Source organism: Petaurus breviceps, unplaced genomic scaffold (genome assembly GCF_028583685.1).
Source record: "Petaurus breviceps papuanus isolate PSGF00001 unplaced genomic scaffold, PetGlider_PUasm1.0 98, whole genome shotgun sequence".
NCBI lineage: Eukaryota > Metazoa > Chordata > Mammalia > Diprotodontia > Petauridae > Petaurus > Petaurus breviceps.
In genome coordinates, this window is record NW_027187460.1 from 13,319,214 (window position 1) to 13,345,837 (window position 26,624).

The 26,624-nt window shown below is 37.1% G+C and overlaps 1 protein-coding gene across 1 annotated transcript in view; it reads right to left on the minus strand.

The window, feature by feature from the left end:
* Window positions 1-26,624, minus strand: part of KHDRBS3 (KH RNA binding domain containing, signal transduction associated 3) — a 290,189-nt gene that overhangs the window by 17,714 nt on the left and 245,851 nt on the right. Inside the window, exon 7 of the mRNA XM_069080929.1 lies at window positions 23,075-23,157. Coding sequence (XP_068937030.1) covers window positions 23,075-23,157 — 83 coding nt within the window. The remainder of the gene's footprint in view (window positions 1-23,074; window positions 23,158-26,624) is intronic.

Sequence of the window (26,624 nt, forward strand, 5' to 3'; positions counted from 1 at the left end):
ATGATGACTGCAAATCTGCAAATTAGAAAACAACAGACACATAAGATCCCAAATATTGAGCATTGGACTGTGAGGTCAGATGTCCCAGCACTGTATCCAGGAACACCTGATTTAGCAGGATATGAGTTACATTGTTTAGAGGACTTTTGGTTGTATAGAAAAGAAATAAGAAACATCTCTCCTGGATTATGTATAAGAATCCTTAAAAATAACTTTGGACAGATATTACCTAAATCAGGTTTAGTAGTTTAAGTAATACATGTATTGGCTGGAATAATAGATTTTAATTATCAAGAAGAAATTATTGTGACATTTCAAAATTTAGGTGAAGAACCTATATAGATTTTTAAAAATGACAGAATTGTTCAAGTGATTATTATTCCTTATGATTATATTCCTTATTATTCCTTTCACCCCTTGTGAAAACTGATCCTCCTGGGAGTCAAGATGGTGGAGTAGAAGCAGGACCTCCCCCATGGCTCTGGCTTCGACCTTCCCCAATTCATGTAAAAGGGGACTCTGAACAAACTTTGGACCACAAAATGACACAGAGAAGCTAACCTCCCACTGAGGACAGCCAGGCAGGCCTGCAGGAATCAGCCAACACAGTGCTTTGGGAGCGGAGCCCAGCCCCACCTGAGGTTTTAGCCCCAGGGCAGGCCTGACCAGCTGCCAGCTGCAGGGAGTCCAGATCACCAGCACCTGTGGCTGTTTCCGGAATTATCAACACATAGATGCTAAGGACAAAGTGAGAGGTCCGTGGACTGTGGACTTTGGGACCCAGTAGTTGGGAGTGCGTCAACTTTTGCCCCCAGAGTGAGAAGTCCATGAGGAGCCGCCCCCACGTGGCAGCTTCAGCATCTGGCCTGCAGAGTGTAGGGGGACCAAGAGACCAGTCTGAGGGGTAATCGCTCTTGCTTTAACCTGCTTGGATCTGGATTGCATTCTAGGGTGGAGATCCTGGGGTGTGTGTCCAGCTTTCTGGAGCATGTGGAGGCTTCAGCAAGGGCACCCAACTAATACCTCTGGCAGCTGAGAAAACCCCAGCATTTGGTACGAAGCTCCCCTGTCTGGTAGCAGAGTCCTACTGTGGCAAAAAGCCCAAAAGTCAAGTAATTGAGTGGCAACATGACCGCAAAAAAGCCCAAAAGTCAAGTAATTGAGTGACAACATGACCAGGCAAAGAAAACAAAGCAAACAGAAGAAAACTGACCCTCCTTCCAAAATAACTATTAGAGGAACTGAAGGGTTTGGTTCTACTGACAAAATAAAATTGGCAGCTAAAGTATGGGTAAAGTGGGAGCCGGATGATATTCCAAAGGCTGTGAAAATTATAGCACATGGGAAAGATAATACTATAACTGCTGTTTATTCAGGAGAAGATGATTACCAAATTGTACCCTTAACTCATACATTCTACTGTGAATGAGGCTATGATGGTGGGGTCATAGACTCCAGAAGCACAGCTGACCCTGTATCTACCCTGCTTCTGGTTATTGTCTCCTTGCTTCTTTTTTTTTTTTTTTTTTACTTTTTGTGTCTTAAACTTGTTTGCTAGATTTCTTTCCTACAGGCTTAGTTTTCTCCACCTGCAGATGTCTGAGCACTGAAACCAGATTTCACCCCCTGTCTACAACTGTAATGTGTCCCCACTGAACCTCTTGTGTCGACTAAGCTCCAGATGCCAGCTAAAGAATTGACCTTTCAAATGGGACGTGCTGGATCTGGCATTGACTGAGCCTCAGATGCCAGCTAAAGAACTGATCTCTCAAATGGGACCTCTTGTGGCAGGGGTAGCTCCATGTCCAATTTCAGCAGGAAGAAGCTATGGAGAAGAGACATTTGCCCCTTACCCTGAGATTTTGAGCCCCATTCATATGAGAGGTCAGTGATAGGGTGCTTGTGCTCAAGCCCCCATACTAAGATATTGTCTTATGTGCTTATTTTGCACTATCCCTGTTATATTGTTGTAAAGTTCTGCTGACACCAATTATCCTAAACTACCATTAAGCTATGCAATGAAATGTATTGTTAATGTCTTTTTGCTATGTAGGGGACATGAAAGATCTTGAGGCCGAATGTAATGGTAATGGGAATTTGAAGGTCTTCCCTGCCCCTTAATAGGCCTAGGGGAATTAGAAGATCTTCCCTGCCCCCTAATAGGCTGAATGTAATTACAAGGAGCCAGTAATGGGAGGAGTTTGTTGAAGGGTGGAGTAGAGCCCACAGGGAACAGGGAGACAAAGCAGTTAAGAGATGGAGGGAGGAGAGGATGCACCCAAGGAGACAGCTAGGTTTGTGAGTGTTTGTTTGTGGGAAGGCTCCCTGCTGTGCTATGGTGTATTGACTTCTTTGTTGCTATGATGGATTTGGTTTCCTAGTGTTGGGATTTGGATCTCTGGTGTCTGAAAAAATGTTTTGCTTCTGTCTTCTATCTGGAAAGTCTCTTATATTTTGCGATTGAGAACTATGCTGGTATAGTCATAGTTGCTACTGGTGCTGTGAACATTGTGTTGGCGTTAGAGAGACACAGAAAACAGATATTGCCTCTGGAAAATTCTTAGATACAGTACCTGTAAAGCACAGAAGTAGTTCACACCTTGTTTCAGCTATTGAATTAATATCTTGCTTCAGTTCAAGTTTCTTTTGAGCCTTGTATCAAGTCTGTTAAGAAACAGTATGTCTGAACCCCACAACTTGTGAACTCCTGGGGAGGAGCTAATGACTTTGTATAAAGAGATCCCCAGGGCTAGAGACAGGAAAAACTGAGAAGAGGACTCTTGTGGTGGCAGTCAAGAAGGAGAAAACTTGTGGTATCCCGGCACTCTGTTCTGCTCTGTCTATATTGATGTTTGTTTCTGATACTTTGTACAGAAGCCCTGAAAGAGGATTTTCTGGTTGTATGTTTACCAAAGTCCTGGAAGAGGGTTTTGGAGGTCCTAGGACTTTACTGATGATTTGTGCTGACCTCGTGGACCTTGTTTGTGGGTCTGTGTTGATTTCTATGTTGATGATTTGTGTTGAGTTCTCAGTCCTTGTTGGTGGGTCTGAGTTGATTTCACAGGCAGATAGTGAATTGATGATGGTGCTGGCAATGAATATTATTGTGGCTCTGCCAAGCTTTGTCTTCCCAGAAACAGGAACTGTGCAGGACTTGAGGTAAACTGGGAACTGTGAACTTCAACATGGAATGGGACCTGGACGAAGAACTGGGAGTTGCCTGCCTTTGAACCCAGGTGACAGCTTAGCTGGGACCATGGAAGAGGAACCATTGAAGCTGAGAGCCAGCCTTGAATCAAGCTGACTTTACTTGGATACTGTGTACTGCATGAGAAGATTATGATTTACTGTGACCTAGGGGTGGAAAACTTTTACTTTTATACTTTGTGATTGAATTATGGATTTTGTGATTGACTAAATGATTGTACTTTGGTGAAAACTATTGTGACCACTATGGTGAAAACTATGTGGCCATTTTAGTGATAAGTCATTGTGAATGTTGTACTCTGATTTTCCGTGAATGTTTTGTTCTGATTTGTTATTGAATAAACAGAGAGTTCACTATACTGTGTAATCAGAATCTTAAAAGCTGTTAACAGCAGCAGTCCTCTGGAAAGCTGCTCATGCTTGGCTTTATAGTATCCCCTTCCCCCCCCCTCTTTTAGTGGAAGCAAATAGGTAGCAAACCAAGAAAGATATTGTACTGGGAGAGGACACAGAGGAGCAGGTGCTGGTTGTTCATGATATTAAATCATATGTACAGGTAGAAGAGAATCTGAGTAAAGAAGTATAACTTTATATGTAAACAGAAGTTTTCAATGATTTTACTAATTCAATATTTGATGGAATGGAAAGAAACCAGATTAATAGAGTTTAGGAGTCATTTAGCAATCTGTTAGTTGCAAAAGTCAATGTATCAAGTTGGAATAAAAAGGTTAGAAAGAAAAGGCACCACCTATTCCAATCCTGGGGAAGAATGGAAGGAATTTTGTTTCCACACAATTAAAACTACTCTTATCTTTGAGTGATAGCTGAATGTAATTCTGAGGTCACTGGTTCTAATTAGAGCTGTGATCTAGAAGAACTTCTGATCAGGTAAAAGGTTAGAAGCTTGTATGCAAGCTTAATGAGCTGTTTGAGGGGGGCATGACATGGACAATTCAGGAGGTTGTACCTAGTTAATGGAAAACAAGGTAGAAAATTCAAATTGAAGCAGCATAAAGGGGCTCACATTTGTCTAAGTCCCAGTATTCCATTAGGGGAGCTACCAATTTATTCAGAAAGAAAAAATGTAAACTAAATGTAATGAAAACCTTCCTGGTTTTCCAATTAATATTGTTCATTCCTATACTAAGTATGTTTCTCACACAATTTAGTCAAGAGAAGTTTAAGTGAAGAAGAATCTAGCATATCCAGAAAGTTTAAAATCTTTTTTGGTAACTAAGTTGAAGAAATATCCTTTTAGAACAACCTGAATAAGGGTATGCATTTTAATATGATTTATCTGTTATTAGTAACAGAAGTTATTCTGAGATTTGTTTTGAAAATTCTCATAATCTGAATCATCTGAATGGTCTATTATATTTACAACGCTATTTATTTTGTTATCATGGTTAACTTTCAACCTTGAGGATAAAATACATAACAAGACTGACTTTCACCATGGCAAGGACAAAAATAAGAATTAACATGTAATAGTTATTTTGTTATCTGAATTATGTTTGCTTAATTTTATTGGTCTTGGGTCAAGTTTTGAATTTCAGAGTTGGAAGGAGCCTAAGCATCTATCCATCCTCTACTTAAAGACCTTGAATTAAGGGTGAAATCATTCCTCTTGTGAATAGCTCTAAGTGTTACCCATCACACTGAAATTTGTTTCTTCACAGTACCTTTTTTTTTTCATTCACACAGCCACTCTCCCTCATTCAAGAAATCATCATCCCTCAGCAGGACTACAGCAAACCCTCCTTACTGGTTATCCTTCCTCTCATACTTTCCCTCTATAAGAGCCTCAAGAGGCTTTTCCTAATCCTTATCAGTTTTTAGCATTTCCCTTCTCCCATTAATTTGTATTTCTTTTGTATGCATTTGTATACCTAAAATTTTCCCTCAGTAGAAAGCAGGTTCCTTGAGGACAAGCTATTTCATTTGTGCGTGTGGGTAGCTGGCAGGTATCCCTATAGCCCACCACAGTGCTACATACATAATAGGTACTTAGTAAACACATAATGAAATTAACTGAATTGAGTATTTGTTCAAAGAGCTGCTGATTATTGACAAGAAGTGAAGTATAAAATATCAGTAAAATATCAAGGAAGATTTTCTGAGGAAAGTCTAAATAAAAAGTTTCACTATTGATGGCACAGGTCCCCAAATGCTCCCCACGGTGAATAATACTGCAATATTTACAATGATCATCAAATCACTACGAAACTACTTGAAGAAATCTATATCATTGTAAAATAGGTTTAACTATTCCATACTGAAAAACCAAAGAGAAAAAAATGTGTAATGTTCATATAGCTAGATCAGTAGTCTAAAACATGTATATACTACAAATGTTAATGAGTTGTATAAAGGCAACAAGCTGGACCCATAATTTACAAAGAGGAAAAGATTTGGTTCAGCTTTATTTGGATAACTATGCCATGATTTCAATGACAATAGAGTTAGATATGCTATAAAAAGCATATCTCTTCAACACCAATATTCTCTTAGTGATGTTAGAAGAATATACCATGATCTTGGAAGAATCTAATTACAAATAACCTCAAAGCAAAGAGAAAGGTTCATGGTGGCATATGTAGATAGCACATATTATCACTTGTGACTTTACATGACAAGTGACAGAAAAAATTATTATAGACAATGTAAGATGGAAAGGAAGTGTGTTGGTTTACTTATCAAGAATGGGAGACAAAAAACATGGATAGACATAGAACCCTGGTATACCCAAAATATTAAAAGAGCCAGAGGAACGTTTCTAAACACAATGGTTGAATTTGCTATGGAAAATTAATTGAAAGATGTGGATAAGAATACCAAAGAAAGAGAAGATATTGATGGGATTGCAATCTACATGATGAGGCATTATCATAGAGCTATTGCAGAGTAAAAGGCTTGACTTTATTCATTAAAAAATTAATTCATACACACTAGTTCTGATTTTAAGATGACTCCATCAAAGAGTCATCTTTGGCTTTACACTACAAAGAAAAGTTCTGCTGATACTTCATATTAAAAAGAAAAGTTTAATACTGCAAATAGGTGTGTAACTAACACAAAAAGTGAAAAGAACCAATATTAAAAGAAAAAAAATTGTCTGGAAGCACTTCTTCTATGTCCCAAGCTATAGCATACACATCTATAATTGCTTTACAATTCTCCATTTACCTAGGAATTTATTATAATAAATTAAGATTAATTGCACGTTAATAAATTACAATTTAATTACACAATGGACAATTAAAGTGTCACAGTAGATGGAGTAAGTCAGGAAGACAATCTTCCTGAGTTAAAATTAGGCCTTGGACACTTACTTAGCTGTGTGACCCTAGGCAAGTCATTTAACCCTGTTGCCTCAGTTTCCTTATCTGTAAAATGAGCTGGAGAAAAGGAAATGCCAAACCATTTCTTTGCCAAGAAAACCACAAAGGGGTTACAAAGAGTTGGAAATGACTGAAAATTACCGAACATGAATATTTATATATCAAGTTTCCTAAGCAACAATGGAATAAACTAATCCAATTCACTTACACACTTACCAGCATTAAACCTGTACAAAAATCTATAATTTAATTTTTTTTAAATTAATTCAGGCTGGCTTTAAATCAAATTCAATCTAAGACATAGGAATTATAGAATACTGATCTATTTTAGAGGGACCTAATAGGTCATCTAGTTCACAGTTTTCATCTAGTCCAGATGAGAAAAACATCTAAATACTGTATTGTGACTGATGACTTCTTAAGCTTCTGATGCTGGGGAAAGGAAGAGCACCGGGTCAAGTGATAGTCCATTAAAAAAAAAAAAACTCTATATATTTTAAAGAAAGGTTTTTGGGTTGTAAAAATATTTGACATTGGTAAAAAAAAAATTGGCAGACAGCTATACTACAGACTGCTGGTTGGTCAACACCCAAAGTTCAATCTTTTCATTTTATAAATGAAAAAATAAAGCCCAAGAGTATCTAACTTGTTTGACAGTACCCATTAAGGTTTACTATACTAATTTTTTCCCTAGAGATCATAATCCAGGGTTCATTCCTCTATCCTCCCTGCTCTCCTCAAGACTATGGACCTTTGTGAACTGGATCCCTTCATAGGGGCCGTCTCAAGATGGATCTTTTGCTCTTTAGCTCATTTCCCCCAACTGTAGTTTGTAACAGGAAAAAATCTGCAAACAGGACTTCTAAGTTTCTACAAATGTTGTGAACAGGGGTCTCTGGATCCCATGTAAGAATTCATGGTAACAAAAGTCCGGCACAGTACAGTCTTGATTTTACCCCACTGGAAATATGTAAGATACAAAGAATATACAAAAATATAAAGATATAACAAACTTACAGGATCTCATAAAAATAAAAAATAAAACTTGCAATACTACTTTTCAGAAAGCACTAAACTCAGCCTCCAGCAGGGCAAAACCCCAACAGATTCTGATCAATCGATTGTTTTGCCACAGTCCTATATACCCCTCCTCAACTAAAAGCTGCTCATATGGTTTGGATTCTCATGGAAGATAAACAAATTTTGGAACTGCTGGATATGTAACATCCTTATAATCTGTATGGTCTAAATAACTAACAGTAATAGCGAGGGGTGGCAATCCATGCTTTGCTCTTTTGGCTATAGCGGCCGGGCCATGTGGGAGGTATCAATCTAATTCTTCTTAGAGAGACAAACTGCTCATTTTCTCTTTAGATTGCTGGGCTCCCAAATCTCCACTTTGGGTTTGTTATCAAGGAAGCCCCTAAATCTGTCAATGGCCAAGAAATTACTCTTCTCTGTATAAAAGGCTAGATTCCAGAACTATCACATTTAGGACTCCCCATAGGTCCACCCCATGAATTGGTGCTGCATAGGAAATCTCCTTTTTCCGGTTTGAACACACTACCTAGGAAACACAAAGTATGTTGAGTTTAAGGAATAGTGTCTATGACAAAGTTCTCCCTCTTGTGTAGGATGGGCAAGCACAATGTGGTTCTATGTGTATCACCAAGATACTCCACAACTGATTTAGCTACTGTTCTATCTTATGTTGTGAAGGTTAGTCCTTTATTGGGCTGAGGGGGGGAAAGAAAGCTGTGTTACAATACATATAACCTTCATGTTTCTTTCTTTTTTTTAAGCAATTGGGGTTAAGTAACTTGCTCAAGATTACATGGCCAGTTATTTTGTGTGGGTGTTAAGTATCTGAGGCCAGAACCGATCCCAGGTCTCCCGACTCTGGGACCGGTGCTCTTACTCACTGCACCACTTAGTTGCCCCTAACCTTCATGTTTCTATGCTCCAAAGACAAACAGTGACAATTACTGAGGAGACTATGCACATATGCAAGCATCTCTACCATCTTCTACCAACCCCTAAACTAGAACACAGGTCCACTATGCCATACTCTGGTCTGTCCTCTAAACATGAAAAAGTAAAGAAAAAAGGGACATGAAATGGTCAGAGTGGTCTCTTTTATGGTTCCTTTGAAAAGAGTCTGATCTCCTAAGAGTTCTGGTGAGCCAATACTAATACAAGTCATACTTTTAATTCTCAAAAAAGTACTAATGAGTTTATTACCTACACTATTTATGGGGGCAGTAGGTGGGAGAGAAGTATTTTCATCAAGTTGATTAGGGAGTTCATCAAATTGCTCTTGGCATTCCCCCAACAACCCCTCTAATACTTTTCTTATTTAAGTGAGTTTATGATTTTTTTGTCATACTTTGTGTGATAATTTAAGAGTGGTGGCCTCGAAAATGGCCATCACAGCTTTATCTTTAACAATACATTTGTTTTCCTATACAATAGTTCCAAGTATATATTTTAAGTTTCCAGACAAGGTGTGTTCCAGATAAAAGGCAGAGGTAGAAGGGCGGGGGTATATAGTATCATTCCAATTCTGCTTTACTCTTTTTTAGAACACTACCTGGAACATAGAAAGCACTTAATAAAAGGTTATTATCTTGTTTCCATTGTGCCAAAGGGGCTATCATATCAAACTTTTCTCAAATTTTATTTTTGTCCTTAACTTCATTCTTGGTTGTTGTTTTTTTAGTGGTTAGAATTATCTAAGTCTGAGAGAGGCAAACTGAGGTCCCACACTAGTATAGTTTTACTGTTTATTTCTTCCTGTAACTCATTTAACTTTTTCTTTAAGTATTTGGTTGATAAGTCATTTGATGCACATATGTTTAGTACTGATACTGCCTATATGGTACCTTTTACCAAAATGTAATTTCTGTGATCATCTCTTTTAATTAGGTCTACATTTGTTTTGCTTTGTGTGAAAAAAAAATAATTGCTACTCTTGCCTTTCTTACTTCAGCTGAAGCATGGCATTTTGCTTCAGCCCTTATTTAACTCTATATGTTTCCTTTTATTTCAAGTGCATTTCATATAAGCAATATATTTTTGGATTCTGGCCTCTAAATAATTTTTCTCTCCACTTTTATTTTATGAGTGACATCAACTCATTCACACACTCTTATAAACACTTATGATAAGTGTTTATTTCCCTCCATCCTATATTCTTGTCTTTATCCTTCTTTTTTTGCCCTGTCCCCTCATCAAAAGTTTGTTTTGCTTCTGAACACTGCCTCCCTTCATCCATCCTTACTCATATCACTCATTTTCTCTCAGTCCTTTCCCCTCCTACTGCTCTGTTAGGTAAGATGCAGTTTTGTACCCAACTATTTGTATGTGTGTACTTTTTTTCGTTCTCTCCTTTAACCAGTTGATAAGAGTTAAGTTTAAGTGTTGCCTGTTCCCCCTCTGTGTTGTAACTTTCCTGAATATTTCTTCCTTCCTTCCTCATACTTCCTCTCTCTTCCCTTTCTTCCAATACAACCATCTTTCTCATCCTTCCATTCTTATTTTGGGATCATTCTAACACAACAGACGCACACACCCATGCCCACTGACTAAACAGATTCCTTCTAACTGCCCTAGCGATGATTAAATTCTTGGGGTGACATCTACCATCACCCCAAATAGGAATGTAAATGGCTTGACCTTATTATGTCCCTTATGGTTTTTCACTCATATTTATCTTTTTATCCTTCTCTTGAATATCATGTTTGAATGTCAAATTTTCTGCTGAGCTTTCATCTTTTCATTAGGAATGCCTGGAAGTTCATTACATGTCTAATTCTCCTCCCCCCTCCCCCACCCTTACAGTTCTGCTAGGTAGATTAATCTAGGATTCCAATACTAGCTCCTTTGCCTTTTGGCATATCATATTTTAAGCCCTCCATTCATTTAAGAAAATGATAGCTACTAAATCTTATATGATCCTGACTCTGGCTTCACCATATTTAAAGAGTTTCTTTTTGCTTAAAATATTTTCTCCTTGATTTGGAATCTCTGGAATATGACTAGAATATTCATGTGATTTTTTCATTTTGGGATACTTTTCAGGAGGTGACTGGTGGATTTGTTTGATTTTCAATTTGCTGTCAGGTTCTAAGATATCTGGACAATTTTCCTCAATAAGGAATTTCTTGAAATGTAATGTCTACACCAGGGGTGGGAAACCTGCAGCAGGTTCCCCACCCCTGGTCTAAACTTTCTTTTTTAAAAATATTGCCTTTCATACAGTCCAGTAATTGTTAAAATGGTCTCTCCTCAATCTATTTTCCAGGTCAGCTGTTACTCTGATGCAATATTTCACTTTTTCTTTTATTTCTACTTTCTTGTTTCTTGATATCTCATGAATTCATTAACTTCTACTTCTAATTCTGATTTTAAGGAGCTATTTTCCTCAGCATTTTTGTGCCTCTTTTCCCAAAATGCTAATGGTCTTTTCATAATTTTCTTACATAACTCTTATGTCTTTTCTCATTATTTCCCTTCCCTTCCTTATTTGGTTTTTTGAAATATTTTTAGCTCCTTTTATTAAAAAACAAACAAACAAACATCTTCCTTGAGCTCCACTAGGAATTGTTGTTGGGTTTGCACCCAATCTACCATTTCCTTTGAAGTTTTGGTTTTAGATGTTGTGAAGTCATTGTCTTTTTCTGAGTTTCTATCTTGAGCTTTCCTATTACTAGAGAAGATTTTTTATGGCTAGGTTCTTTTTTGTTGTTGTTTTTGCTCACTTTTACATTTTATTTCTTGACTTTTGAATTTATGTTAGAATTGGGTTCTATAAACTTCTGAGGATGGGGAGGATTTCTAGCTGAGCTTCTGTCTTTTGTGTCCTTTTGCTGCTTTCACAGTTCAATGGAGTCTGGGGGTGTGCCTTTTAAGTTTTCAGTATTCCCGAACTGTTTTGATTTGGGGAGATTTCTGGTCCTGTGCTCTGATCCTTATAGGTAGAGGCCTTGCTCCCTCCTGGCTCTCTTCTCTCTGCCCTGGAACTGTGATTCAGAATTGGGTAATAGGCACCAGAGCTGCCAGATGGCACCCATTCCTCATACCAGTGTTACTACTGATATCCCTGACATCTCTTTCTGACCAGGTGTTCAGTCCTTTACTGTCCCATGCAGTTGGGCCTTCTTCACTACTATTGCCACAGACAACTACAGTCAGGTATTACTGCCACCACTGGTCCCTTTTCTGTAGCACCACAATCTTAGTCAGCTCCTGTCCCAGCATCTGCACACCTGTATTTCTGTCTTTACAAATTATCCTGAACTGGAAAAAAGGAGTAAGGCATTTAATTGACTTTCCTGTCCAGGATCCAGTTTGACTCTTTTTGTGTGTGTGTGTGGGGGGACATTTTGGAGGGTGTATGTTAGGAAAGCTTGGTAAAATGCTGCTTTTAATCTACACTCTTGACTCCATTCCCCACTAAATGATTCTCTGTCCTACTCCTCACAAAAACAGTTTCAAATTTCCTTTCCTCTTCTTTCCTCTCTAGTTTTCCTCCTCTTAGTTGAATTGCTTTATTGGAATGTTTATTGGATAATTATACTTTATTGGAAAAAAAACCAACAAAAAGATCCTCCCCAAACTCTATATATCATGACCTCCCTATTACTTCTCAACATCTCAAAACCCCTTAATGTCCTTGCTCCATTCTCTCATCCTATACTCTAATCTCTTACAAAGAGGGGGACCTTGAGGCACCTAGGTGCTTCTGGGCCTGGAGTCAGGAAGTCCTTAGGTCAAATTCAACTTCAGACACTTAATAGCTGTGTGAATTTGGCAAGTCACTGATTCAGTTTGCCTCAGTTCCTCAACTCTAAAATGGGGATAATAAAAGCACTTATCAACCAGGCTTACTGTGGGGATAAAATGAGATAATATTTGTAAAAGAGCACATTACCTGGCATATAGTAAGTGTTAGATAAATACTGGCTATCATGATCACTATTATTGTTGTTGTTGTTATTATGACCTGCTAGTCCCTGTCAAACCTTCTATTCTTGATCTTATGATCTCACATACTCTCCAGAATATTCTTACTACATATGTACTTTCTTACTCTTTAACCTAAAATCTCTATTTACATATTCCTTACTTTGTGCCTGCATAATGTAATGGTAATGTAATTTTGAATTTGAAGATCCCTTTGTGTTGGCAAAAGTAGCAGGTACTTCACAATTAGTAACTGATCAAGCCTCTGATTGGGGGAACAGAAGTTATGAACTCCTGTCTCCTATTAATTGATGTAACAGGAAGGGGTTGGCTGAAGGAAGGTAATACTGTGTATATAAGAAAAGCCCCAGAGAGGCACAGTCAGAATTTCCTTGGGACCAAGATCTGGTGGCAGAGCAGCTACAGAAGAATGGAGAACTGAGTCCTGAAAACTGGTGGTGGTGGAGCTTCTTCTGAACAGAATCCCCAGAGCCCAGAGCCGGGAGCCCAGGAGCCCAGGGATTGATTAATTCCATCAATTAATTATTAATTCCATCAATAACATCTATTTCCCACCTCCATGTATTTCCAAAGGCTCTTCATATGCCTAGAATACTATCCCCCATCACTTCTCCCTCCCAGTGTGACTGTCTCTCTAGCTACTCCCTTCAAAGATCAGCTGATTCTCCTAGTTAATGCTCTCTGCTTACCCTACGAAATTACTTTGTTTTATTGTATTTACTTAATCTTTGTATATGTTCAAATGTTCCCCTACTCACTGAATGTAAGCTCCTCAGAGGGCTATTTCATCTTTGACTTTGTATGAGAAGAGCCTAAAAGAGTTCCAGGCATACAGTTGGTGATTAATGAATATTAACTGAAAGCAAACCCACACATGAAATCATAAATTCATTTAAATAAGGATCTATTTTACTAATTAATTCATACTTACACAGAAAGCTTTAAGGTTCACATGGAACTTTCTCCTCAAGTAATGTAAAATAAGTAGTATGACACCATGTGAAAGATGAGAAAATTGAGCATGAGAGGTAAAGTGGTTTGCTCAATGTCATAAAGCTCCTTAGTGTTAGAGCTGAGGATTGAGTCCAGGCCTCCTGACCCCAGATCTGGACGCCTTTCCTTCCATTATTCTGCCTTTAAATTAAAAAAAATAACTTCAGGGTAATAAATCCCTGTATTCTTATAACACATTATAGTTTACAAAGCATTTTCTTAAAGATACTCCATGAAGTTGTGCCTTGCGATGAGAAGAGCATACGAAACAGAAGTTAAATGACACTGCCATTCATCACAGAGACAACGAACAGTAGTGGAGGGAATCAAACCCTGGGCCCAAGTCTAGTGATCTTCCTGCTTCTCAGAGGCAGTAAAAGACTGCTGGATTTGGAATTGGAGGACCTGGCTTCCAAAACCTAACTCTGCTCCTCATTAACTGCAAGACTATCTCTCTAAGCATTAGTTTTATCTGTAAGATGATGGGGTTTGGCTAGATGACCTCTGAGGTCCCTTTCTAAGTTACAAATTATATTGCTAAGCTAAACAAATTCTCAATAATATTTAAGAAAAGTTACTTGTATACTAGAACATCATACTGTGCTAATTAACTTGATGAGATTTAACTGAGCCTTCACAGGTTCCATCATTATGGATCCATCCAAGAAGTACATTTAAAGGAACAGAAATTACATAAATGTTATTTCCATTCTGTTTGGAAGATAAATGTCTGAACCAACATTTTTAGTTGTGTCTTATAATAAGAAATAATCTGAAGTCTGATAAAGAAAAGAATATACATCTGTGATTCAATAAACACCCTTTAAGTACAGGACCATGAAAGAAAAGGGGGAAAAACCCTTTAGCTATTGGACAGGTAAAAAAAAATCTTCTTTTCAGCAACCTTGTCACACAATCTGCATTTTGGTAACAAACCTCTTTCCTTGGCATGTTAACTCTCGGCAGCATCTGTCACTGCTATGAATGGTTGATCATAAGTACCTCTGTAGTCATCTTGATGCTATTAAGCAGATGGCAGCGCTAAATCCAAATGATGTAGTACACATCCCTGGTGGACTTTGTTTCCATATACTACCATTATTCTACAATTCCTTAGTGATAAATCTCATGTATTCTAGAGAACATTAAATAGGGACCTGACAGTGGCAATTGATTTATTAGTACTCACTTGCCTTTGCCCTATTATTGTCTTCCTAAACACTTGTGTAGATCATGCATGAAGATTCCAACTGGTAAAAGAGGCAAATCTAGTATCCCTATGTAATGCTTTTAGGGAAATTAATACTATTTATTTTCAAAATAAACATGTTTCAGTCTGAGAACAGAAAATTCTTGTGGGCAATGTATGCTTTGTTCGTAATGTCTAGTATCCCTTCAGTCCCTATCCCAGTTGCTTGCACATAACAGTGCAGAACATTTGTTGAAGGAAAAATTCTGATATAAACCTTAGTAAATTTTTTTACTTATTTTTCTCTAATAGGATATCTTAATTACAAGGATACTCCTGATAAAATTACTTCAGTTCTTTTTTTTTTTAAAGCCATCAGAGTTAAGTAACTTGCTCAAGGTTACACGGCCAGTTATTTCTGGGTGTGGTGCTGAGTATCTGAGCCCGGATTTGATCCAGGTCATCCCGACACTGGAGCCAGTGCTCTTACTCGCTGAGCCACCTGGCCGCCCCTAAGCAATTGGGGTTAAGTAACTTGCTCAAGGTAACATGGCCAGGTGTTTCTGGGTGGGTGCTAAGTGTCTGAGCCCGGGATTCGATCTACAGGTCTTCTCAACATTGGAGCCGGTGCTCTCACTCGCTGTGCTACCTGGCCGCCCCAAATTACTTCAGTTCTAAAACTAAAAAGCTTTAATGATTATTTCTGAGTTTCTTGCTTAAAAATATTTGGAGGAAATTAAGGCACAGGAGCACTCAAGATAGCCATTGTGACAGAAGCTTTTAGTCAAACCAATTATTGTGGGCTATTGATAGTTACACAGTACTAACATTTGCAAAGAAGCATCAGAGTTTCTAATGTTAGGGAGTTGTCTGATCAAGTGAAGCAGAATTTATTTTCAAAAAACATTCCTGAAAAGACTGAACTCCCAAATGGATAAACATAGCTGCAAATCAGGAAGGCAGGTCTGGTTAAAAAAATCCTTGTTTGATTAATGTTAGCAAAGAATTTCTTGGTATATTATAACTTATAGAGGTGAAATGGTATGCCTCTGACTTGGAATTAGGAAAAACCTAGATCCAAATCCAGGTTCTGACATCTATTAAGTGTGTTATTAGGGTCAAGAACTTCATGAACTTCTCTGCATCTCAGTGTGCATATAAAATGGGAATACTAATTTAGACTCTAATAAGGTAGTTGTTTAAAAAGTACTTTGAATTCTATTAGACCTTAAGGTTCAATATAAATATGAAATTATGATTTTATTTTAAAAGCACAAGAAAAGCCATCACTGATGTTAAAACCCTGAAAAAAAATAATCTACTTTAAACATTTTGAAATAAACAATAGATCATAATTCCCTATATGAGAGAATCCAATATGATTTTCACACTTATACAAGTCAGCTTTTAAGAAACTATAATAAAATAATGCTAACACTGTCAGTAGAATAAAACACACAGAATATAACAATTTTAATCTTTTTGTTTTCCATACTCTGTGTACTCAAAATGTACCAAGAATGATCATAACTTGATCATTTCCACTCTATTCTGATTATATACTTAAGTTTAACTATACTATGTATTGCCACAGATATTGCAATTTCCCAAAGTTATGATATTCTTTTGCTTTTTTTCTTCCTTAAATTCTCTTACTTGATAAAAATTTGAATAATCTTAATTTCTATTTTATATAGTTTAATCCTTTGGCTTCTAATTTGAAAGTCAAACAACTACAAACCCTCAGAGGCTCTTCAAATGTCAGAGACCTCATCCTCCTACTCCTACGTGGGGCTGTTCAGAACAAGAGGAGTTGTTACATGCTGCTTTTAATTGGAAATTGGACTATTAAGTGGTACATTTTCCTAATTTTTAAAAATAGTGCTCACAGGGCTATACACATGGCTTCCACTGAAACCAGAAGTGTTTTGCAAAATTAAGTGAAAGTATTCAAAGATTTTTAGATCTATTCAAGCACAAAATATGTATTTCATTGGCAGAAGAACTTGAATAGAAACTATATTGCCTTTCTTGGCATCCCCAGAACTTGGCACAGTGCCTGGCATAAGATACTAAATAAATGCTTATTGACTACTGACTCTAGAAGGGGTCTATTACTGCTTGTGGAAAGAAAAGGAGTACATAGGTTGTCCACTGGTTATTCCTTGCCATTGTTATATGACCGACTCAATTTAACTTTGCTATTGATAATTTACATAAGAGGAAAGTGGCCCCCAATTATCTAAAATCATTTTAGAAAACTACTTTTAGAAACAAGTTTAAATGCTTTATAAAGTGAAATAAATCTTTTTGAATTTAAAACTATATTTTAAGTTTTAAAAACATTTTCAAATGTGATAAATTAAGTCCATCATACCTTATTGCGCTATTCTTTTTGATAACATAATAGTATTCAATTTCCTATACTGCTCTCAGCTTAAGTTATAATGGGATGAAATAGACTCAATGAAAGATTTGGGTCAAAAGGTTTCCTGAAGTATTTTCCCCTTCTTCCTTGAAAACAATAACTAGAAGAAAGTCTGCTCTAAATCATTAATAATAAAAGAAATGCAAGTCAAAACAATTCTGAGGAGCTTCTTCATATCTTTCAAATTAACAAAAATGACAAAGATGAAAATAGCTAATGGTTTCTAAGAAAGAATGAATATGAAGACCTTCGAAAAAAATGTAAACTCTTGTATGGACTGGTGCAAAATGAACTCAATCATATTACCGTAAAAATAAATAATGGTTATCAAGAAGTAAGAAGGCCCCTCCTGGTCCCTCTAGCAACTAGCACCAACCTACAAAACTATTTTGTATTTATTCTGTACATTCTTATATATGTACAGACCTCATGCTGTATAATACAATATGAATAACATGAGGGTAAGAATCTGTTTTATTTAGGTCTTAGTATTTCAAGTACCTAGTACAATACTTGGCAATATATTGAGTAAGTGCTGGTTGACTTATTGAAAGAAAGAAATGGCCAAACTTGGCTCTCAGGAATAGTAAGTGAAAATGTATCTTCTTTTTCTATTTCTTTTTTTTTGGGGGGGGGCAAGGTAGTTAATTAATGCTCATTTTATAGATAAGGAAATTGAGATTGACAATAGATAAGTTGTCCAGTGTTATATAGTTTTCTAAGGAAGGCTTTGAATGCAGATGCTCCTAAGTCCTATGCACCTTTCATGCCTAGGTAGAGTAAGGCTGTTGAATATCACATGTACAGTCAGGCACAGCTGATAGGTTGGCTTGTTTGGCTGAATTGTTTCTATTTTTTTTTCTTTTTTAATCTCTGCTATACAGGTGTAATGGGAATGTAAATTCAAAGATCTTCCCTGAGCCTAGGCTAAAGTGCACTTGGAGCCTGGGGTGGGAGGCTTGTTTTTCACTAGATACTTTTTGATTGGGCAGTGAGTCAATAAGGTTGTTACATTCTCTGAGCCAGGAGAAGGCTATATAAGCCCTGATGTGTAGCTTTGTTTTGGGGCTCACTTTGAGAAGTGTTCTGTGATTTGATCAGATGAAACTCTGGGAAGCTGTTGTCCAGAGCCCCCCCCCCAGCTTTGAAACCCAGATGTTGATTTGGTATGGCTGTAATGGTTGGACAATTTGGAAACTGTCTACTCGATCTGTTTCTCTGTCTTGATAATTCTGTCTGTATATTCTGAAGTTCAGGGTGCTGACCTTTTCCCCTTGCACTAGGTAAACGATACATATGTTTGACTGATTAAAGTAAGCTTGTTAAGCCATTTTGATTTGCTTTCCTTTATCAAAGCAGATCGAAGAACCTGTGCTGGCAGCCACCCTGGGGATGCTGGGGTGCTTGCTGCTACAACAGGATAGCTTGGTTGATAAGTGAAGGCAGGGTGTGAGATATATATGGAAAAGGATATGATATAAAAATACAAGCTTACTTAACAAGACTTAAGAAATCCAGGGTCACTCTGTCCTCTTTAGGTCATTTTGCACAATAACTATATATTTCTGATTTCTACACATCACAGTGAAGGGAAAGTGTACAGGCAATGAAACGGCAAGCAATCTGGGTTGTAGTTACAGTTCTACAACCTTGAATAAGTCAAGCGAATAGCCACATTAACTCTAAATTCCCTCAAATATAAAAGGAGGGTCCTGTACTAAATGATTTTAAACATCATTTCCAGTTCTAACTTTCCATATTTATAAGATAGTACCTTCTTCCTTTCACTAAAAAAATAGTCCACATAAAGACCTTGAAACTTTAAAAAGAATTTCATCACCCTTTTATTTTCATAGGAATTAAAAATATATTTTTGCAGAAAAGAAAAAGGGAATAAAAGAAAAGCAGTTCAGCAAAACTAACCTACACACCAACCAATTCTCTTAAGTATATATAACATCTTACTCCAACAGTTCCCCATCTCTGCTAAGAAGGGAATGACTGCATTTGAATATTGGAATATTTCTTCATGTAAGCTGAGTTATGTAATTGTATTTTCATACCAGTCAGTTTCCATTTGTATTCTTATGATCACTGTTTACATTTTTTTCATGGTTCAGTTTGGCATGGTAAGGTAAGAATGCTGCCAGGACTACTAAAGCTCATAATGAGTAGAGGCAGTCAAATAAAAGTACGATAACAAAAAGGTTTTGCTTTTTTAATTTTATTTTTTTGAAACTCTATTGGGAGAAAGATGGTCAGAAAAGAAGAGAACCTTTGCTTGAGGCAGATAGGATGATGATAAATGACTACAAAGAAAAATGTAGAGCTATTCAATTCTTTCATTTTCTCTTCTAAGGAAAATGATATTTATAAAGGAAAGAATCAATCAATCAACAATGTGTATTAGGAGCTAGAGATATAAATATAAAGAATGAAATAATCCTTTCTCACAAGAAGCTTACATATTAATGGGGAAGACAAGTATATACATCAGTATGTACAGAATAGAGAGGAGGAATGCAAATAAATACAAACTAATTAAATACAAGGTAGTATAAAAGGTAGAACACGAACATTCCCCCCAGCTTGGAGAAACAGGTAAAGATATTCTTGTAGAAGGTAGTTTTAGAAGCATCTAGAAAGAAGAAAGGGATTCTGAGGAGAAGATGAGAGAATGCACTCCGGGTATGGTTTGTAGTGCATGAGAAATGGGAGAATGGTTACCATAAAGTCAGGAGACAGGAGATGGAGAGTCATGTGCAAGGAACAAAATGAAGGCCAATATGACTAGATTACAGAGTGGGGGAGTAATATTTATCTAGGCTGGAAAGTTAGGTTGTGGCTGGGTCATGAAGGGCTTTAAAACTAAGAGAGTTTATTATTTTATCTTAGAGGCAGCTGGGAGTTGCATGAGTAAGGGAGTAATATGGTTAGAGATGTATGTAAGGAAAACTACATGGAAGTTGCTGGTGTTGCTTTGGAAAGGCACAAGGAAATTTGAAAGGGGAGGTGTGAAGAAGAGGAAAAGACAATGTGTTCAGGTTTGCACAGGTTAAGTTTGAGAGGTCTTCAAGGTAGCCATTTTGAAATGTCTAATTTGGGATTCAGGACTAAAGCTCAAGGGAAAGCCCAAGGCTACTTATGCTTATCTGTGAGTCATCTAAGATAATGCCTGCAAAGCTCTTTGGAAATTTCAAGGGCTGCATAAATATCAGCTGTTATTATTATTATATGTGTAGAGATGTTAATTAATACTCTGGGAGCAAAGAAGGGAAGAGAATTTAGGAACATCCACAGCTAAAGGATATTATGATGTGGACTGTGAAGCAGCAAAGGAAAATGAACAGTGGTCAGTCAGGCAGAAAGAGGAGGAGAGAGTGTTCTCAGAAAAACCTAGAGAGGAGAGTTTGTAAGAGGAGAGAGTGGTCAACAGTGCTACCTAAATGCTGTAAGATAGATTAAGAAAGACAGAGACTGAGAAAAGACAATGAAATATGGCAATTAAGAGATTGCTGTTAATTTAGGAGATAAGAATTTCAGTCAGTCAAAATAAAGTGCTTCTATTTGTCAGGTACTATGCTAAATTCTAGGAATTTTAAAACAAGGTAAAGCAAAACTATCTTTGCCCTCAAGATATTCAAATTTTAATAGGAGATAAGATAAAAACAACTACTTATATAATACATACACATACACACTCAGAAGAAATGAAAGGTAGTCTCAGAGGGAAGGCATGAGAATTGAGAGTTGGGAGGCTGAGGGAGTTGATGAACCCAGAAAGGTCTTCTGCAGAAGACAGAATTTGAACTAAGTGTTGAATGGAAAGCTGGGAAGCCAATAGGTGGAGTTGAGGACAGTATTCCAGGTATGGGGAAGAGAGTAGGTAAATCAGAGTGTCGTATATGAAGGACAAGAAGTAAAGTATTTTAGTTGAGTTATAAGTTTATGTCCTGGTTTTCAAAAAAAGGAAGAGAAAAGAGTCTGTAAATTACAGGCCTGTGATCCCTGACAAAATTCTAGAATGTATTATGGAAGAAATGGCTAGCAATCTTAAGGAAGCAGTAATCACTAAGAGCCAGAATGGCTTCAACAAGGATAGGCCATGTATTTCTTTTTAACTAGATTAATTAAAATGATAGATAAGGGGAATGCTCTACATATATTTTACCAAACATTTCATTAACATTTTCACCAGTCTCCATGACCATTTGATGAAAGTTCAGAATATCTTCAGAGTAGCAGAGCTTCTCAGTGGGGTATTTTTATATTTTAATTATTGTTTAGTCATCTCAGTTGTGTCTGACTCATCATGATCCTATCTGGGGCTTTCTTGGCAAAGATACTGGAGTGGTCTGCCATTTCCTTCTCCAGATCATTTTACAGATGAGGAAAGTAAGGCAAACCCAGTTAAATGACTTGCCCAGGATCACACAGCAAAGAAGTGAATGAGCCAGATGTGAACTCTGGTCTTCCCAATTCTAGGCCTGACACTCTCTCCACTGCGCCACTTAATACCATATGTTATGTTTTAGGTTCAGATGAATTTTGATAAGACTTTTTCATATAATTTGGAATTAGTCACCCATAATTCTAGTGCTTTTCCTCTTTGGGTTATCTCTAATTTATCCTATAAATAGTCTATTTGTACATAATTCTTTATATGTTGTCTAGACCATTAGACTCTAAGCTCCTTGAGAGCAGGAGCTGTCCTTGGACTTTCTTTGTAACCTGGAGACTTGCATGTACCTGGCATGTAGTAGGCACTTAGTAAATGTTTACTAACCAACCTGATTGATCATTGAATAAAAAACTGACAGTTGAAAGAAACCTCAGAATTCATTTAGTCAAAAACCTGAGTGGAGGCACAAATTCCCTTTCTCCTATATACCCCAAAAGGGCATCTGACTTCTACTTAAATACTTCCAGTAAATTGTTAAATATTGACATATTCTCTTAATTGGTGATCTTATCAGTTCCCATGGATTCTCTATGCAGACGATTTCCAGATTTATCTATTTAGCTTAGTCTCTTTCTTGAATTCCAGTTCTGAATCACCAATTGCTCATTAGACATCTTGAACCGGATGCTTTTATATGAATGTCAAGCTCAATAAAACAAAACTATTACTTTCCCTCTAAAAATCACCACCTCTTCTGAATTCCTATTTGAGGGTACCACTATCCTCTCAGTTAAACCCAGGCTCACAACTTATATGTGATTTTTGACTCCTACTTTGAATTCACCCAACATATCTAATCAGTTATCAAATTCCTGCATTTCAGTTTTACAGTATCTTTCATATATATCTCCCTCTATTTTCTAACATAGCCACCATTCTATTATAGGCCCTCATCACTTCTTGTCTGGAGTACTGAAATAGACTTGTGATTGGTCTTCTTGACTCAAGTTTCTCTTCACTCCAATCCATTCTTTTCTCAGCTACCAGTGATTTTGTTAAAGAGTAAATCTGGCCATGTCCCTTCCCTATTCTACAAATTCCAGTGTCTCCCTGTTGACTTTAGGATCAAATATGTATCCTTTTGTTTGGTATTTAAAGCCCTTCACAACCTGGATTCTTTCTACCTTTCCAATGTTCTTCCAACTTATTCCCATTCTGTACCTTCTATGATCTAGCTATTGGCAGGGATTGTTACTGCCTTCTCTTATAAAACCGTGTGGCATATTGTAAACACTTAATATGTCTACTGAATGAACTGATGAAATTGGTATATTTAAAAAAAATAAAAAGAGGAAGGAGAGATTTAACTATTTCCAATTTATAGTAAATAGCATATAGAAATCACAATTCCAAGATTGGTGGTCTAGTTAAATATGCTGTGGTTTGTTATTTTATTTTTCACATTAGACCAAAAATGTGGTTTGAATAGTACTCAGTTTCAGGAACAGTAAGTAAGGACTGATTCTTACCTTTGTGCTGGGGTACTATAGCTGTTATCATAGGAGTCATAACTTTGCTCATCATAAGCAGTGCCATATCCATCATCATACTCCTGAAAAAAATTTTAAGAGAAAAAGCATCTTATAAAATTCTAAAACAATAAAATCCTGTGGGAAAAAAGACACATGCAATGAAATAAAATGGCTTGGCTCTCACTGAATGTTTATTACAATAAACTGGACTCAAAAAGCATCTCCATAAAGTGATCAAGTAGGATTTTGTATCTAAAAAGTACTACCAAATATATTTAAATATAAGAAAAAGTGGATCAATATTGCATATTTATTAATTTTAGGTCTACTTTCAAATTCTCAGTTCCCAAGGCTATCTAAACTGTCTAGAATTGTTATTTAAGTCAAAAGTCTTAGGGCATCATTTCAGCAAAGGGATACTATTAATATCAAGAGTATGTATAATGATTATAAATAAAAGACAGGTTTACATCTTGGGGGTAATATAATTGAATTCAAATGAAGATTTTTACATTGAATCCCCAAAATAAAAAAAATATATTGCATAAATTAACAAACTGATTAGTTTTGCAAAGATTAAATTCTGTTTTTTAAAATGGTTTTTATTTATTTAAATTTATTTATTTTCAGTTTTCAACATTCACTTCCACAAGATTTTTGAATTCCAAATTTTCTCACCATCTCTCACATTCCCCCACCCCACGACAGCATGCATTTTGATTACCCCTTTCTCCACTCCTCCCTCCCTTCTATCATACCCCCACCCCCACCCCACTTTTCTGATCCCTTTCCCTTCTATTTTCCTGTGGGGCAAGACAGATTTCTATCCCACTTTGCCTGTATATCTTATTTCCCAACTGCACGAAAAAAACAATTTTTTAACATTCCTCTCCAAAAGTTCCACATTCTCTCCCCTCCTCTCTCCCCACTGACCCTCATTGAGAGAGCAAGCAATTCGATATAGGTAATACCTGTGAAGTTATGCAAAACACTTCCATAACAGTCATGTTGTGAAAGACTAACTATATTTCCCTACATCCTGTCTGGCTCTCCATTTATTCTATTTTCTCCTTTGACCTGTCCCTCATCAGATTTCCCCTTCCCCCAATCTGCTGAACCTCTTATTATCCACCCTCTTATCCACTTTCCCTTTGCTTTCCTGTAGGGCAAGATAGATTTCCATACCCAATTGAGTGTGTATGTCATTCCCTCCTTAAGCCAACTCTGATGACAGTGTGGCTCACTCATTCCCCCTCACTTCTCCCTTCTTCTCTTCCAGTGTAAAAGCTCTTTTTTGCCTCTTTTATGTGAGATGATTTACTACATTCAACCTCTCCCTTTTTCTTTCTCCCAAGACATTCCTCTCAACACTTAATTTTATTTTTTAGATATCATCCCTTCCTATTCAATTCATCCTGTGCCTTACATCTACACACACACACACACACACACACACACAATCCCTCCAACTACCCTAATACTGAGAAAGGTCTTTATAACTGAGTTATAAATATCATCTTTTCAGGTCAGAATGCAAAAAGTTCAACTTTAATAAGTCACTTATGTTTTCCCTTTCCTGCTCACCTTTTCATGTTTCTTTTGATTGTTATATTTGAAAATCAAATTTTCTATTCAGCTCTAGTCTTTTCAACAAGAATGCTTGGAAGTCCTATTTCATTGAAATTCCATACTCTCCCTCCCCAAAATATTATACTCAAATTTGCTACGGAGGTGATTTTTGGTTTTAATTCTACCTCTTTTTAATCTCCAGAATATCGTATTCCAAGTCCTCTGATCCCTTAGCATAGCAGCTAATAAATCTTGTGTTATTCTGATTGTATTTCCACATTATTTAAATTATCTCTTTCTGATTGCTTGCAATATTTTCTCCCTGATTTGGAAATGCTGGAATTTTGCTACAATATTCCTAGGAGTTCTATTTTAGGGATCTTTTTCAGGAGGTGATCAGTGGATTTCTTCCATTTCTATTTTCCCCTCTGGTTTTAGAATATCAGGGCAGTTTTCTTTAATAATTTCTTGAAAGATGATGTCTAGGCTCTTTTTTTTTGACCATGGCTTTCAGGTAGTACAATAATTCTTAAATTATCTCTCCTGGTTCTATTTTCCAGGTCAGTTGTTTTTCCAATAAGATACTTCACACTGTCTTCTATTTCTTTCATTCTTTTGGTTTTGTTTAATAATTTCTTGATTTCTCATGAAGTCATTAGCTTCCATTTGCTCCATTCCAATTTTGAAGGAATTATTTTCTTCAGTAAGGTTTTGGTCCTCCTTTTCCATTTGGCCAATTTTTCTTTTTAAGGCATTATTCTCCTCATTGGCTTTTTGGATCTCTTTTGCTATTTGGGTTAGTCTATTTTTAAGGTGTTATTTTCTTCAGCATTATCTGGGTCTCCTTTAGCAAGCTGTTGACTCATTTTTCATGATTTTCTTGTACCACCCTCATTTCTCTTCCCAATTTTTCCTCTACTTCTCTTACTTGGTTTTCAAAATCCTTTTGGAGTTCTTTCATGGCATGTGACCAACTCATATTTTTCTTGGAGGCTTTGGATATAGGAGCTTTGACTTTGTTTTTTTCTTCTGGTTGTATATTTTGATCATCCTTGTCACCAAGGACAAAAGAAAATACCTTTTCACCCAAAATGTAAGCTTCTATATAGTCCGATCTCATCCCCCTGTCCTCTCTTTTGCTCGTTTTGCCAGCCAATTACTTGACTTTTGAGCTCTTTGTTAAGTGGAGGGTGTACTGTCCTGATTTTCAGGGGTTTTCTGCAGCTGTTTTCAGAGATAATACTAGGGATCTACAAATTTTCAGTTCTTCCAAGGTGTTATGATCAAAGGAGAGTAGTTTACTCCTCTCCTGGTCTGTGAGCAACCACAAGTACTCTTTTTTCTGCTTTGGAGAAGTGAGGAGGAATTCCTCTTCACTGCCACCACAAGCTCTGCCATGACAGCTCTCTTCTTCACCCCATGCCAGTGCTCTTCTTCGCCCCAGGACTGCTACCAAGCAGGGAAAAAGCAAGAGAATCTTACCTCATAGAAAGCAACAAGATCCCTGTAATACTCCTCTTATCAGCTGCTCAATTCTCTTACTGTCTGTAGGCCTAGAGCTCCAGAAGCAACCAATGCTAAGGCAGTGACTACTGTCGCCCTGGGGCTGGAGCTGTACCACCCTCCTCTCTCATCCAGGTGAGAGAGCTTTCCCACTGACCTCTGAAACTGTCTTTGGCATTTGTGGCTTGAGAAGGCTGGAAAACAATGCAGGTTTCAGTGTTGATGCCCTGAGGCCTGCTTCAGTCCTGTCTATGGTAGCCTAGCCCAGCATGGTCTGGGCTCTGTTCCAGATGGATAGACTATTCCTGTTGACTTTCTAGATTGTCTTGAGCTGGAATTTTGTTTCAGTTTGTCATTTTGTGGCTTCTTGCTGCTCTAGAATTTGTTTACAGTAATTTTTTTTAATAGGTAATTTGAAGTGTTTGGGGGAGAGCTCAAGGAGGTCCCTGCTTTTACTCCACCATCTTGGCTCTGC